We start from the raw sequence: 17,522 nt of genomic DNA, 5'->3' as shown, positions 1-17,522 counted from the left end.
CTCTCCCACTGGTCACCATGACATGGCCCCATGTACACAAGGTGATGATCCATCTCCATGGTGTTTCACTGTGGGTTCTCAACATTTCTACTTGTTTGCTTTACCATTCAATCATGCCAACACTCGAGCTCAGACTGAGGCTACTGCAAGATCTCAAAGCCAGTCTTTTAAAAGATTTCCCTGGTAGTGGTCTCCTTCACAGGGCAATCAAATTGAGCTTTAAAGTTTAAATGAAATCAGAAGCACAACTATTGATTCTTCCAGCATTTTTTAGCTCCACGATGACAGAGAACAATCAGATTAAGTTTAGCAGACCTGAAAAAGTCGCCTTCTTCCTTTTATTTTACATTATAGCACACCTCACACTGTGAGTTGTCTAAAAACAATGTTGTGGAATTTTTCCCATTACCAAAGAGTGAAAATAAAGAGTGAGAAGATCTATTCAAAAAGGAAGCCCAAGATCGATCTGGTCTCAGTGAACATTTATTCGAAGGCAAGATAAGCGTTCGAAGACCCCTCTCTCACACGGTGAGGAGAGAAAGAGGCCTCGAGAAAAGGCAAACATGAAAACTTATACATTTCCATCACATTACACAGATCACTCCCCCATCACGCCATATAGAGCCACTGCCCACCTGGCAGGGCACAATCTATCCCCTAGTGTGAGAAAAGAGACTACATGACTATTTACCATCTCCCAAGGCTAAGAAGGAGATGGAGTCCAGTGAGAAAGAGCCTGGGTGACTCTTCCCACATGTACAGAGTGTGAGAAACAGAATAAAGGGAACAAACTGATGGGAAACAAAACACCCAATATGCTGTGCATGTAGTATTCTAAGACATTTCAGATACATTTCATATGACAGATTCTATGAGACCTTCGTAGTACACATGGAGTAAAATTTTCCATAACAACAACATACTGTACCTGTGGTTGACCAAAAAGAAAAAAATCCATATAGAGTGTAAAGCATTGATCTTGACTATTTCAGTCTGTCTGTCTATCTAATCTGTCCGTCTGTTTTTTAGGGCAGTCGGTCTCCCTTTGTTCCAAAATGATAAATCTCAATAACTTTTTTGATCGATTAAATGGAAATTTAAGGCATTTATCCCCCAGACATTAGTCTGGCCCCATCATCAGGTCATCAATATTTGAATTTGTCCAATACTCCAACATGTTTTAGCAATGGGAGCTTTCCAAAACATTAAACTGATATAATAAAACATGTAGCTGCTTAATGTCAACATGTTTTTGTACCTCAGCATGTCCTGTACGTCAGCAAGCCTGCTCGCATGGTTTTGAAGGTTCCTTCTTTTTCTTTTTTTCAAAATACTCAATTTTTTAGTGTTACTGCCTCCTTTTTCCATTTGTTTAAAGTTTGTCTACTCTTATGTATCTCTGATTTCCATTTTGATTGCTGCTAACTACATCCGATATGTCCCAGATCTGTGACTGGCCTTTTCCATTTCCCCCTTCTCTCTCCCCCATGTTTTCACTCTTCACTGAGCCAAACAAAAAAGGAGGAATGAGAGAGAGCTGCAGGTGACTACTGAAGTGTTGTCCAGCCAGGCAGCCCACCTCTGAGCGTCCACATCCCACAAGCCTTTCATTGCTTGCATTTATGTAAAGGTCGCAGCTCTCTACCCATTTCATGTAACTGCTTCGGGTCTCTGAGCCTCATTCTTATCTCAAATTCAAAAACATACAGGACCTGCTGAGAAAAATCTAAAGGGCTGGGATAAACCCTCAATCTCCTCAAAGGATTCTTGGGTTGTTGTGCATCTGTCAATGAACAACTTTGCAGGATGTTGGTCAATCTCCTCAATCTGTTTGTGATGCCTTTAACTGATATATTCCATATGAAGTCATGAAGAAAGGAGAGCGAAGAAGAGCAAAGACAAATTGAGGTTTCATGCAAAGAGGCAGCCAAACATTCTACAGCATGATTTAGATGATAAACTGACATTGTCCTTTCTAAAAGACACTCATCAACATGAAATACCATCAGCTAACCCTTTTTTTTTGTTTTCATATGTTCAGATATATTCAAGAGGTCCTGACCTCCAATGTAAGGCATTTTGATTTATTCTGTCCAAATCTAGGACAAAAAGCCATCCATAACCTGTATTAATTAAACTTTAAACTTTCACATTGCTAACTTAGCTTCAAAATGACAACCCAAACCAACATGTAACATTTGGTAACTTCCATCATAAATGACTTCTATAATGTTCTTATTTTGAGGCACCTACTGTATATTGAGGAAAAACACACAAAAAAACATGCTCTTACTTTCTGTGCATAAGCAAAACCAGCAACTCACTGCTACTCGAGACATACGTTGACTCTCCGGTCTTCCTCGAATTAAAAGGTAGGTGAAATCGCCATTTAAACATTGTCGCTAACTGCCCCCCAAAAAAAGTCTGCACTTCCTGTCCTCACAGTGGAGCCTGCACCAAAAACGACCTCACAGTGGAGGCCTGCAGCCAGTTGCCTCTCGATATATTATACTTACATACCAGGCCATTTAGGCCATGGACAGTGTGACCTTGAATCAGACTCCGCGTCTGTTTTTCTCAAAGATGAAGATGAATCATTTGTTCTTGTGGACATTCACAGACCTTCATCTTATCAGCTTGCCACAACCCACCCGCTACGACACAAAAATGAGGTCAGCCTTTAATTAATAGAGTTTTTGACTTCAAGGTCTTGCACAATTTTGGATACAAACTCTTTGAAGGGCAGTCAGTGCCACTTGGCTTTTTACAGCCTTTCACCACCAAGCTAAAAACCACAAAGTTAAAAACCTCTGTTAGCATGAAGAGCTTTGGGGACTATAGACCGAGGTTAAGCTGAAAAATTGAGTCATACAGACATAGCATTATTAGAAAAGTAACATTTTCAGAGCTGCCTAACACTTAAATTATTGCTCAATTTTGTCTCTATGGGCTCGAGGTACAGGGAAATATGCCTGAGGGTCTGTTTTCATTAAAACCTACAAAAAAGCAATAAGTGGCTGTGACTCAGAGGTTCAGCGGGTCACCCTTGAAGTATTGTAGATTTTCCTGTCTCCTTGCCAAAGTCATGACTGTCCCTTAAATAAAGGTAAGTCAAATATCTCTGTACTGGTCTTCACTAACTGCTGAAGAAAATATATTGGTTTTGAGAGACTCATTTCTCTCTCCTGTTCACAAGTTCACTTAAGTTTACCTCGAGAGAAAGCAGCCTGGTTGGAAACAGGATATTCAGGCCCAACCTTTGCATTCTCAGGATGTCTTTAAGCTCTCTGTCCAAACCACTAAAACAGAAAAAAGGGCTTTTAATTATTCTTCATCCTCCATCTGGAATGTGTTGCAGAATTACTTGATACTCAAGGATGTCTTTAAATGTATTGAAATCTAAAATGAAAGACAAGGAAACACATTTTTAAGGATGTGAATGTTCTTAGCTCATCTGCTTAAACTACCGACTCCCTGATTTGACTCAAAGATGATTCCCTTTAAATGCAAATGTGAGTGTTTTCTCAATTGTATGTTGTCTCCCTTGATGTCTTGCTGCTGACTGTCTTGGCCCGGTCTGACTTGGAAAACAGTTTCTGAATCTCTGGGAACAACTTGGCTAAACAAAGGTTTAATACATAAAACATCTAATAAACAAGGTCGCTGAGGGTGAACAAGAACAGCAAAATATGCTAAAATCAGCAGAAATGCCCCGAGGTAGTCTCAGCAGCTGCAGCTAAATAAAATCATATCGATTGATTTTATAATCTTACAGAAGTGAAAAACTAAACCAATGGAGTGTCTTTAACACTCCAGACACACTGTTTTTTTTTTGTTTAACAAAGAATCCAAATGAAATGGCAAGAGTCTGATATGTCCTATAATTATATATAACCTTCCTTATCAAAATTAATTCAATACTTATCCACAATGCATTAGGTTAGATTTTGCCATGTTCCTTCTTGTACTGCAAAAGCTTACATAAAACTTTTTTTTTCACATGATACAGTACATACTGAACTTCCCAAGTTATGTAAACAGACATCAATCAAAGCCTTTAAGCGGAAAGCTGACAATAAAACACCTCTCTGCGACATTTTATTAATTTGCTTGTCCTGTAACCTGCTTACTGAGAAGAAATAAACACACAGAAAAGGCAGAAAGCTTAACCTCCTTTTAGAGTGAAAAGGAGGACGGCTAACTGGCTCCTGGATTTTCACTATTAGCCTCAGTCGTCTTTTCATAAAGTGTGACAGGAAATCCTCCTCATACTATATGAAGGTTTGTATCCTGGCAACCATAGAATTGGCCTTGACATGTGATTGGAAGTTATCCCCAGAGCTCAGAAATTTTAAAGGCAGATTTCTAACACACAAATGTATCACATTTTAAGCTTCTCTTTCGTCAAACTGCTAAGCGCAATCATGCACATGGTTCTGCCTTCATTTACAGACGATTATTCTTAAAATGCACATGGTAACTGTTTCTCTGGTCACTTTGGTGGTAGGAAAAAGCTTCCTGTCTAAAAACACATTATTATAATCTAGAGTAAACAATATAAAGGCCTGAGGTATTTCCTGTTCTTCATCGTCTATTTTGTGCTGTCGTGTTTAGGCTTTCAGTTTAGTTGGCCATCAGTAAGTAAGTAAGTAAGTAAGTAAAGTTTATTTATAAAGCACCTTTCAAGGGCAGACGTCACAAAGTGCTTTACAATACAAAGAAAAAACAGTGATAATACAAAAATAATACAAAAAAATCAAATAGAGACAACTCAAACAAAGGCATTAGAGGAGCAAGTGCCCTCAATCCTGGAACGAATTTCCCTGACACTTTGTAAGATTTTAGTCAAGCTTCTCCCTGAAAGGAAGCAACGCTTCCAATTACCTCCGCAGAGCCAGTCAGCCAGCTCGGCTGTTTGACAGATGACTTTGACCTCAGCAAACATGAGGGCCCGCTCTCATTTGACAAGTACCCCTGCTGCTGGAGGAAAGGTTGAGGGGTGTAGGCACAGGTATGGAAATGCGTTTCTTAGACTCAGACCGCGTCTTGTATAGATGCAAAGCTCAAAGCATGTAAATACAGGTCACCTACTTCTGTGGCATCTGTCTATTCCATCCAACCACATAGAACGTAACATTTACCCTTTAATGACTAATACTCGCACACACAGTCCAAATCTTCACACTCACAGATGCACAAACATGAAGGACTGTTTCACGATTAGTGTGTGAGTGCTTAATGTTGCCCCAAAGTCAGATCATCCACAAAGAGTTTACAACTCTAGATTACATAATCTCTGTGAGTCCACATTTCTGATGATTTACATGACGGATTTAAGGGCGGCTGTGGCTCAGTTGGCAGGGTCGGTCTCAAACTAAAGGATGGGGGTTCGGTCCCAAGCTCCTGCAGTCAGACTTTACATAGACCACTGCCATCAGTGTGTGAATGGGTAGGTGCGGCATGCAGCGTAAAAGTACTTTAGTAATCAGAAGACTAGAAAAGCTCTGTACAAACAAAGGTCATTTACCATTTACCCAGAATTCATGCCTTGTGATGTTTATTTTCGTACCCTCTTCGAGTAGATGTAACCAAATAACAGTGTATTTAAAGGCCGGGTAGGTAATTTTCAAAAACTTGCATGATTTTGAAAGTAGCATCCTCTCCTTTTTCCGTATTCGCCCACCCTCTCCCCTATGTGCTTCCTCAAAAGCCACACCCCTCACTTACATGCACTAGCGCCATTGGTCCAGAAAAAAAACTTTACACCTTTGTGAGAAAACTGAAAAAAACTCAACACCCCCCTCACGAGAAAAACTGGAAAAAATAAATTAGACTACTAAAATTAGATTATTTTGTGGTCAAAAATTGAAAAAAAAAAAAAAAAACTCAACACCCCTTCATGAGAAAACTGAAAAAAACTGCACTAGCGCCATTGGTCCAGAAGCAGATTTCAGCTCATGTTGAGTGTGGGCTCATGCATGCATGGGGTAGGGAGGCTTAATTGTTAATAAAACGTGGTCGAATGCCGACATTGGTCAAAGTTTTTACGTTTACAACTGCTACAGATGACAGGTTTTTCTCATTTCTTTTTCAGAGCACATAAATTAATAATTACTGTCAGGACCAAGAAGAATTTTAACCAAAATCTTCAGAATATATCTTGAGAAAATTACCTACCCTGCCTTTAACGTTGGATTCCAAGTTTAGGGAAAACTCAGGCACTGCAGGCCTGTCATCATGAACGTCTGTGAGTGGTCATTACTCAGGATTTAGGGAGGAGATAAGAATCGTGCCTTTCTCAATTGTGAGCCTTGAGTGCAGCTTCCTGCGATTTGCATCCGTGAATGTTTATTCTGATTCCTAGTAAAACATCACTGTGAGGGCAATAACTCAACCATGAGGCTTATCTATAAAAGTAGCACTTTTCCAAACAATGATTATAGAAGTTGCTTTTTTTTTTCTTTCTTTTTTTCAAACAAAAAACAAACACATTACGGGAATAAAAGCAGTCAGACTCAATATCAACAAAGCAAACAATAACAGGCCATTTCCTTTTTCCTTACACGCAGTCTAGTTGACGGAGCATGTAGCTTTGTAACCTTGTTGAAAAATCCCTTGCGTTTCTTGATGAAGGAGATGAGACTTTGCTAATGTGCTGTGATTTAATGAATAGAAAAAGTTGCAGAACTATTCAACTTATCCCTCCCCACCGAGACAAAACTTAAGTACATCACTTTACTGTTACCAATAATGTTCAGTGTGCCACATCTTAATTTTCATATGAACAATGAAACGTAATTAGAGCACACTTTTGTTGTTTTCAAGTTGTGGCACTGCGTGACTCTTCGTACTGTTATTAACTTCCCCCTGGTATTACACACGCTGCTAAAACACTCTGTGTTAATCAGAGTTCTTAAACTCCCGCACGCAGACAGACTTTGTTTTGTGTGCTGCTGTTATTACCTTAATCAAGCCACTTGAAGTGGTGGAATTTTCTCCACTCAGGTCAACCCACAAGGCAGAGAGTGATGAAAATGCAACCCGTGAGTGTGAGCTCATTAATCTCAGTTTTTTTTCAAACACTGTGAATACAAATACAGAGAGGATAAGCCTGCGTAGTACACCTCACACTGTTCTTTGATTTTGTTCCCTCTCCATAGAGGAATACAAGGACTACAATGTTTTTTTATTCGGTTTTGCTTAACTTAAACAGGGGTTTATAACCTATGTTAGTTCACTGCAGGCACAGGTTAGGCTGCATGAAGAAACCACAGGACATATTGATTACATTAACAATAATTAAGCTTTCCAACAACCAGATAACGTATTGTTAAAGACAATCCCTCAATATTTAGATTTGGTTTCGTGTATCTCAATTTTCTCTGAATAACTCGAAATTTAAGTATTTTGCCCATAAAAACTTTAAATCAAATCGTTAATTAGTTCAGCCCCTGGCTCGCAGATATTGACTCCTTATCCCAGTTAAGCTTGATTGTCAGCCTCATATTCTCTCACATACCAGCCTTGGAGGGAGATTGAAGGGTTCAAGATCAGAATTTGAAAAAGGTCTCTGTGCCTGCATGGCAGCTACTGCAGCAGGAGCTGGACCTCATAGTGAGCCCCAGAGGCAAAACTCCCACAGTGTCTTTGTCATGTTTCTGTAAACCCTCTCCTATAAAACTAAATTGATTTTGGCGAAATATAAGGAAATAGGTTGCTGCAATAATACTGAGGTGGATGTTTTTTTAATTGGATTTTACACTACATTCCGCTTCAAACCTCTTGCATGTCTGAAAGAGTACACCTGTGAGAGTACCCTGTGTATGAGAATGCAAGGACTTGACAATGTCTTCAAAGTTAAGGTGTCTTGAATATGAACTGGCTGCACATTTACACAGACCAACATAAACATTTCATTTCCATTGTTGTTTTGAACTAATGACAATCGAGTTCAATATTTACCTCATGTTATTTGAGCAGCTAAAATTAATCAGCTAACCACACACTTTGTCTGACTGCTGTTCGGTGTCGGAGTGGAAGTGAAAAAGTGTTTTTATTGGGTTATTTATTATTTATTTATTAAGAAGTTGGGGTCAGTGGCACGCATTGTTTTAGGCTAAAAAAAATATATGTTTTGGGTAAATTTCACAACTCTGTTTGTCACATGACAGCTTTCAATTGACATTAAATTTGAATATTCTTGAAAACATAAAAATGGTAGTTTAACAGCAAGAGAGCAGAAAAAAAAATTACTTTTCGGACACAGATTTGGGACCACAATGGAGGTTAGAGTCCACTCACACGTGCCAAAAAAGTGACTCAGCCAGCTGTTGTCACAATAATTTCCACTCTCCTGACATCTGGATCCACACATTCATGCAAATGAGCTGCAATTAGCACGCTGACTCTCATTTGGCCTAGCATTAGCAGACAGTAGCAGATAAAGAAAGACAGAGCCAAAAACATTAAACAGGAGCGGATGAAAAGTCATTAATACTGATATGATGTATTGTGCCACACAGGCTGACCTTGCTGTAGAGTTAAGTAACACTCCAGAGGAGTCATTCTCTCTTTTAGTTTAGCTGTTAGTGACAGCACATTAAATCATTAGCAGGAGAAGCTCAGCATACTGACAATCTCTCTCAACAAATGGCCTCTCTGAAGAGACAGGTGAGGAAAAGCCCGTCTCACGTTGACTAGACTGCCACTTCTTGAAGCTGATTAAGACACAAGGGACAGCAGAGTCCCAGATTATTATCACATCGTCTCTTTTAAATTCTCTTCTTCTTTGCACCATCTGTCTTCAGTCTCAGATCATTGCAGCATCCCAGAACTTTGACCTCAACTGCTGAAGTGATTAATGAAAAACAACCTCGAGAGCCACTTCCAGGTGTGATCGATGACCGTCCTGCACTGATTCCATAATGAAGACGCAGTTTGGAGCAAAACCTCAGTCCTCTTATCTGCAGACAGATGGCATGTGCCAGTAAGAGCAAGAGAGGCAGTCAATACTCATAATAATCTAGTCATCTACTCGCTCACTGCACAGACCATCAAGATTATATAAACAATATGCTGTGTTTCAGAGAGGCTCAGGAGAGTATGCTATTAAGACCTATTTGCATTGTGTGCCCTTCCACACACCAGAAGGCCTGAAGAGCAGGGGAATATTTGACCAATAGGGTAGTTGCAAAAGACAAGAACAATGCTTTTCTGCAGGAAGATCACCTTCCTGGCTAACACTTTTTCTTTAATGAAAAGTTTTCATTTTACTTCAGACCGATATGGGCCAGGAGCCAACAGATGTCACTAAAACACAAAGTAAACTCATGGAACTTAAAACTTTAATTTGAATGACAGTCATTATCAAAACTCACATGCCTTCATAACAAATTTGAAAATTGGCAATATGGAACCATAGAATTATCTGTGTTTCAAATAGCACTTTATTAAAGCATTATTGTAGAAAGCTGAACCTAAATTCTTTTTTGAATGGGAAATTGGAGGCTCACAAGGAGGGATGATGCTGAATTCAAATATTTTATTTTATTTTCCTATGTTTTCCCCTTCTCACGAGATTGTCGTTGCTTTGACAGACCTCTCAAGACTGATTGTTTTTTGAATACAGGCCAAGGGGGATTAAAAGGCAACAGTGTGAAGGAAAGGTGACATAGTGAGTGCGTAAATATATGGGTGCAGCCAGATTTTAGCTTTAAACATCAAAGTGGGGTACAGTCAACTCTACCACCACACCATCACAAAGTCTGAATATTAAACACTGGTTAATGACTCAGAGCTTTGATTCATCTCAAGTGTTATTCAGTAGTAGTAGAATGTGAATCAGTCACTGCTACTTCAGTTCAGACGTAAAGACAAGGGGAATCATCTAGATGAGCCGATGTAGGAGAAAAATCACAGACCACGTCTATGGTCCATATCCATGTCTGTCACAATTATGCACATGGATTAAGTAAACAGAGGAATATGCATCCAAGAAAAGATAGAAATAAGGTGAACACATGAGGACACAATTACCTGAAACAAATGCAAAGTCATTAAACTATTAAATGGAAAATATCACCACATTAAATAATCACCATCCAGATGTTCAGATAGTAGCGAATAAATGACTGGATGAAGGGTGGTGTCCTTGTAAAATACTCAAATAGTATTAAAGAAATATACACCCATGTTTATTAAGTTATCTTATTTACTGCGTTTCTTTCTGCCTGCATGTTCAGCTGTGTTAAAAGATGAAGAGAATAAGAAGAAGAAGAAGCAGTTTGGCTACTGCGTCCTTTGACTCCTTTCCGGTGTCCTGCAATTAGGATGCTTAATGGTGCGTTAACACAAAAGGACAAAAGCCTATACTGCTGCGTTACGGTATGTAAATTTGCTTTTGGTTACCCGCCTGAAATCATACGGCAAAGTCACTTTCAACTCAAGTGTTCTGTAACATGAATAAACACTGCAGCGAGACGTGACATGTGAAATGTAGCAATACAGTTAGGGCCTTCTCTGGGGTCACTGGACTCCCACTGAAATCTGATTAGCCATCCTACATGCTATCCTATAATCATTACAGCATTTGCTATCAGCAAAAAAACTACTAATATGATTGTCAGAGACTACAGATGGATATTAGCTAGTTAGCTAAATTTGGTAAACTGCATATTTTCTCTTCTGAGACTAATGTTGTTTTGTCAGCCTCATATTCTGATTCTGATTCTAATAAACCAAACTAATTTGTCTCAGCGAATTGTCTCAAAACTTGTGGGATCATTTAAAAAAACAACTCAATTAAAGTGCTCTGGGTTTCCAGCCAGGTAACTAACTCAAAGACCTATCGTCTCCAGATGACCAGTTAAAAAAATACTGCCAGCCAGATGCGCCATGGGGAAAGAGCAGGACAGCAGCAGAGATAAACAAAGCTTGGGCACACAATACAACCACCTGCCTCTTTGGCGTCTCACCACACTCAGTGGTGCCACTTGACTCTGGATCTCAAATGAAAGACCAATGCCTCAGGCAATATTTGGGGCAAAATTACCAGGCAGGCTTCCTAACAATGGGAGTTTAGAGGAAGGCAAATTGAATCGAAGAAAATGTTTACAGTATGTCAGAGGGGACAGCTTACTTTGTTCAAAATGTGTTGCCAGCAATTTAATAGATCCTAAACTTGATTATGGCAATACACAGGAACAAAGAAATAAACTAGTGTTTAGAGACAATGGACATTTCTAGAGAAATGCTCCTTGTATGCTCTTTACTTGGTACAGTGCTTACAATGGCTAACTTTAGCTTACGTAAGCTAACATTAAGCAGATATGTAACACAGTTGGCAATTCACTTTTCATAACACTTCTCTACCTTTGTTACACTCTTTTGTAGCCTTTATCTCGTTACATTTGTGAGCACAATGGCTTCTCTAAATTCTCCAGCCAAACACATGTTGGTCACCCTCACTACGTTCTTTTCCTTTCCCAGGTCAGTGGCTAATATATTTGTGTTGCTTGATGTCTTCAACTTCAGTTAACGGCTTAAACAAATAAAACCGTCAAGTCATTCATCCTTTCACGCCACTTTAACAGCCTTCCTAGACAAGGATGACATTAACTTTTAATGAGACGTGGCATGACTTAACACACATAGCCAAACAAAACAGCCTCACAGTCTATTACTCATTCTGGATATTGTAGGTGTAGTCACAGAACTTTTCCAAACATCTATATTTGTCTAAATAGGAGTTGTCTCTCTGAGCAGAATTGTTTCATCTTCTCAACAAGCTTATTCACGCTTGGTTTTTAGTTCAGAAAAAAACAAAGACACCTGGATCTTTGTATTTTCTTTTGAATCTTAAGCGTTTCTAAATTTGCTGCACATCCCTCTTAATGGTATCATTCCAGCTTTAGCAAAGCGCTTGCGCCTGTCGGCCACTGACTTTTAATTTCCTCCACATTATGCATCATGTATTCTGATTTCTCACTCTTTTACAGTGCAACTCATCTCATCAATTCATCAGCATAGGCTACTATAGAAATAAACACAGCAGTAGCAGCAGTAAGCTGAGGTAACTGCAGGCGAGCTGTGACAGCTGATTATAATTGGGTTACCTCTCTAAGCTTTCACATCCCACAAGGAGGACTGGACTGTGAGGCAGTAAATGTTGGATCACTGCTGCTCCACTGTAAGAGATTACTATACCCTGCCAATAAAGGACAGTAGGAATGGTTGATAGACAAAAATGGAGGGAAACACCCAGAATGTGTTTATAAAACACATCTGACTCACATGTCACAAGACATGGAGAAAGCTGCTTTTATTTCTAAAGCTTGTCAGATGTTAATGATTCCCAAAGTAAAACACAGCACAAAACCAAGAAACAAACTGAGAATAAACTCAGCATCAATGAAAGGTCAAGGATGTGTGTATGTTTTCACTGTTTGAGAAGATTAGATTTGAATGATTTAAATAGACAGGTGTGTGATTTTAAAAGACATGGATTTTAACACAAAAAAAGCTCTTAAAATTAAGCTCCCTGAGAGTAAAAAACGTGTCACATTTTATGCACATGCTGCAGGCACAAACTGTTTTAAGGACTCACAGAGGGCTGTTGCTTTCTCTTAAAAGTGCCACACAGCATTATGTATCCAGGAGCTTGAACCAAGCAGAGGAAACAAACGCAGACTAGCACTACGATCTTCATCTCTTACCTTAATTAATCTAAATATGGTAACAAACAGGAAAGACATCTCATAGCTCAACGATCTGCAGTGCATTGCTCATACAGGATGTTTCTGCATTAAGAACATAAGGACATTGCACTTTGCAGATGCAGCAGTAACATCTGCACAAGCTGCTTTCCTGTCCTGTTAAAAGCCTCTTGGTTCAATATAAAAGTGTCTAATAGACTTAGAGAGGGCTGAACTTCACGAGACCCTGAGGAGGCTTTACCATGATCTAATTTGATTACAGTACTGTGAGAAACATTAAAGCAAATGCAGCCATATAGACACCAGTGAAGAATACGTAATGAGCCATATATAGCATACCGTGTAGATCTGATTATTCCCTTTCATTTTTATGAAAGATGACACTTACATTCGACTGACTGTAATGGATGGTTGCATACGTGTTACACAGCTACAGGTTTCAGGCTGCAGCACGTCATCCTCATGGAACAACTCAATGCAACAAAAGCAGTTCTTCGTCAAAAACTGATGAAATAATTGTTTAAAAAAGCATTGCTGGAAGTGGACGTGAGGTCATTTGAGAATTTTGGTACTCGTTTTACATTTACCTCAGGTTGGCCTTGAGAGTAACATTTCAGCTCTGTAGAAATAATTCTGAATCATGAGGAAGAAGAAGAAGACGACACAAAACATAACTAAGAGAAAATGCTTCATGGTAACAAAAACTTCCGAGAAGAGCTGCTGAAACATTTCAGACAAAACTTGAACTGTAAGAGTCTACACAGGATCACTGATACATATTCAGGGCACAATGGGCCTTCTTTCCATTGTTACAGTTTTCTCTCATTGAGGCTGCATAATATAACAATGTTCACTTGTGTTCCACAGAAGAAGATTATACAGTGGGTTTTATAACAACTCAAGGTTATTGGCATTATGGTCAACTCAGCAACTGCTATTTGTTCCAAGTCTTAGTTTAATACTGGTGTGGACAGATGGTCTCCAAATGCTGCTAACATTCATAGTAAGAGTTCTACTGCAAACAAAGACAGGGCTGTTTCATTTTTATTCTGTAGAACTCACTCATCCAAACAGTCCTTCTGTTAGTTCAACCTGCAAGTGTAGCTTTATTTCTTGTCACTTTAAACTGAAGGCAGTTCTTGTGCATTGATTATGTTGGCAGGGCTGCAGCTAGGAATTCAAATGGAATGAGGGAATGGGCCTCCCTTTGTAAATGTAATCCTTTGTATGTTCTCCATCTCCAGCTGTTACTTTTATTGTCTCCACCTACAAGATATAGTATGATGGAAATATGTAGGGCTGCACAGAGATTTTCTCGATAAAATGTCCCCAGATACAGAAAAGTTATGCTCATTATAATTTCAAAAAACGTCCTCATATCTACTCACCCAACATCCTTAACAGTTGAATAAAAGTAAAAAGTGAAGAAACTTTGTCAGTCAATTCAACACTGGAGTTAAATTAAAAACCAAACCTGCTCACATTGACCTTCAATGAGTGGATGCAAAGAGCACTAATGGATCTCCAGCCTTATGCAGGGTGATAAAACTGGTTTGACCTTTTGGTAAAACAACTCCTTTCTACAGAATTAAAGGCACTTTTCCTTACCACACATTTTGAGTTAAAAATATATATACATACACAGACACACGCACATTTAAAAGTGTCTCAGTAAACTTCCAACTTTCTAATAATGACATGCTAAAATGAAAATCTTCTGATCCCAAAAATAGCTCGTTGTTGTTCATGTAATTTATAAGTGTTCAAGGTCAAAAATAACCAATCAAATCCAAGACTTTAACTATTTTTTTCTACATAGCTCTATGAGATAACATTTAAATAACAGAAAGTATAACTAAAACTTTTGTCTTCCAGCAGCCAAATCGTATTTTTCTATCTTAAAGTAAAACAATAAGACAAGGAGCCTTGTTCTTAAAAAACAGACAGACATTTTACTTGACTTTGAGGTACAGTGAGACATGACGAGTGTAACAAAACAAACTCCACAGTCAGATGTGCTGGTTTGATAATATGACTCAAAAGGCAGGCACAATCTCTCGTTTGCAGCTCTGACATTCGACTGTCTGAGAGCTCAGGGAGGATCAAATAAGAAACTCCATGAACAGAGACACTTCACATACAGAATTCAGACACTTTAAGACAGAAGTGTAAAGCTTTTAGAAATCTATACATTCTGAGTTGGAAAAAAAAAAAACAGGCCTAATGACAAATTGAATTTCTTTCAGATAACTAAATTCAAATTTCTAAGGCCATTTAGCATCAGCATGTGTTAAGGCAATAATGTTATCATTTGATCTTATGTGTCATGTTGGCTCCAATAAAAAAAAAGAAAAAGTCAGAACTGGAGGCTTGCTATAGATTAAAGCAGGGTTTAACAGTTTGGTATTTTACTTCATTGTTTGGAAAGGGCAGACATCAGTCCGCGCCTGGTTCACTTTTTATCGCCTCCACGCTGCTGAAATGTGCAGCCAGCTCCTGGAGCACGGCTGTCCTGCCCAGGTGATCGTTCCTCCTCTTCTCCATGATCATATCCTCTAAACTCTGGAACTCCAGCACGTGCGAGTGTTTCTCCGACATCAAGATTTTCAACCTGTACGGCTGTTTACCTATCCGGATCTCCCCACCCATTTTGAACTCCCTCCTACCGAACATACACCAGGCTGCAAAGCATTCAGAGTTCCTCCAGCTCAGCTCTCGGTCCTTCAAGCCCACCTGCTCCATCGCGTTCTGCACCACCATGTCCGCATCCAGAGCTTTGAATTTGTAAAAGTCATTCACAACTCGGCATCTCCTTCCTTGACTTGCATCAGTCAGAAAGCTGTTTTTCACCTCGGCTCTGTGTAGATGCACCACCTGGAAGTCCCCAACATAAACCGCCCAGTGAGGGTACTGCCCCGTGGCCACAAACTCCACCAGATCCCCCGCTTTACATCTGTTGAGTAGATTCTCAGGAGAGTAAACCTCCAGGCTGGCACTCTTGGTGCTCTTTTCGTAAATGCATTCCTCCCTGTTGTAGACGGCGCACTCCACCTCGTCGCGCTGATCATATTGTTTCTCTTCCTGCTTCGGGTCTCTCTGTGTGCCATCCGCCGCACAACCGTCCTCCAGCTCGTCGTCGTCGTTAGAAAAGATGTAAGAGACGCCAATCCGCGGACCCTCTTCCGTGTCCACGCCGTTCGGGTCCACCGTGGGAACTTCTGCGTAACTTAAATGTGACAGTCTGTCCATCTGGTTCCCCATGCCGCTCCTCACCTGGCGGCAGGCTGAGTGTGTAACACGATCTGATGAGCTGTTACCGGTAGCCAGACATCACCGCCATCTGCTATCAAACCTCGCAGGGTTTAAACTTGCTCAGCCCTGCCGTCAGACACGTTTTTGTCCAAATTACGCACAAGAATGATTCCGTGAAACAACTGCCCGGAGAGATATTTTCCATCAACAAGTGGAGTTCCGGGGGAGAAAACAAACTGGTTTCGAAGAGAATTATTCCTCAGGTGTAGCCATGTAGACTCACCTGCTGTTTTCCTGCGTAAAGTTCCGCTTGTCAGCTGTCAAACAGGAAACACTGGCACTTAAAATCCAAATCCCTGCTGAACCATATAGTTCATTTACGTCTACAGTTTAGATAAAAAACTGTACTAGTCCACCACGCCGTTCAGCAGCAGATCCGTCCAGTGCTGAGTTCAGACCTGTCTCCGTATGCCACAGTGACTCTCCTGTGAACTACACACTCAGCAGCACAGCACAACGCTTTTAAAGAGGAAGTGCACGTCATCTTCATCACAGCACCTAAACATACGCTGAGCGTCTCTAACAACCTGTATATGCTGTGAAATGAATGGAATGACGTTTCTTTGTCTCAAACTTATGTAGTTTGACGTTCTGAACCTAAATTATGTGCTGGTGTGTTTAGCCAATTTAAGTTTTATATATATATATATAGTATATTTCATTCATATTTTTTATGGAGTGACCTACTTTTATTTATAATAGGCCTTTATTGTGATGCAGCCGATTGTGTGAATTAGTATACATTTATGTGTTTCATTTCTTTTTTTTAATTCAGTTTTTTGTTTGTATAGCATTCAGTTTAAAATGTGCTTTTTTTCGTTTGTTATGCATTCAGTTGTTGGTGTGCTTGTTTTTTTTTAAAGTTATTTTTAAGCTATTATTGAAACCATTCGCATCAAAAACTCACTGATAAGAATAAAAACCGAATAGGCAAATCTCCATGCTATTTTATTAGTTAACATTGGCTCTATAACAGTGTGTAGCCTAAATGAACATCTGTGGATATTTTACTGTTCTGACCACCTGTCCATCCTTAAATTAAATGAAACTAGTCAGTCATTTGCAGACTCATCATCTCCCAATGGGACCCAAAAATGTCTCCATTACTTTTGTAGTGTTATGTAGCCTGCTGGTACACACTGTCATGATGGTGTTTAGCCTACTGTATCCGACCCAAACATTTCTGTGTGGAGATACCTGTCCTGGAAATGGTAGTGATGTGAGTGAGAGACTGGGCACAATGCAAATGGTGTGGCTTGTTAAATAGACAGTAAACTGAGGGAAAGCAACCTTCTTCATAAAGAAACATAGAGAAACATCACACTTTGACAGGGCAGATTGACTTTAGTTTGACCCCAGCACTGAACTACTGTAAGAAGCCACAACAGGGACTTATTAGAGGAACTTCCTGCAAAGTCACCTGGTACAGTAGATATGAGAGAGGACGTGTCTAAATAGAAAAGGTTATCGTTTTTCACTCATGAATTCAGTTTAAAC

General features: G+C 39.6%; 1 protein-coding gene across 1 annotated transcript; it reads right to left on the bottom strand.

Moving 5' to 3' along the window:
* Positions 1-14,647: 14,647 nt before the first annotated feature.
* lratd2a (LRAT domain containing 2a) lies at positions 14,648-16,255 on the bottom strand. The gene has a single exon (XM_079368746.1). It carries the CDS (start codon positions 15,972-15,974, stop codon positions 15,150-15,152), a length of 825 nt encoding a protein of 274 aa, XP_079224872.1. The 5' UTR covers positions 15,975-16,255; the 3' UTR covers positions 14,648-15,149.
* Positions 16,256-17,522: the final 1,267 nt, after the last annotated feature.

This window comes from Symphodus melops, assembly GCF_947650265.1.
Source record: "Symphodus melops genome assembly, chromosome: 18".
Classification (NCBI taxonomy): domain Eukaryota; kingdom Metazoa; phylum Chordata; class Actinopteri; order Labriformes; family Labridae; genus Symphodus; species Symphodus melops.
Note: the sequence above shows the minus strand (reverse complement) of the source record. Positions and strands in the feature narration are given on the sequence as shown.

Bases quoted from the DNA above. Each gene is read 5' to 3' on its own strand.
- lratd2a (XM_079368746.1), bottom strand. From the start codon at position 15,974: ATGGGGAACCAGATGGACAGACTGTCACATTTAAGTTACGCAGAAGTT.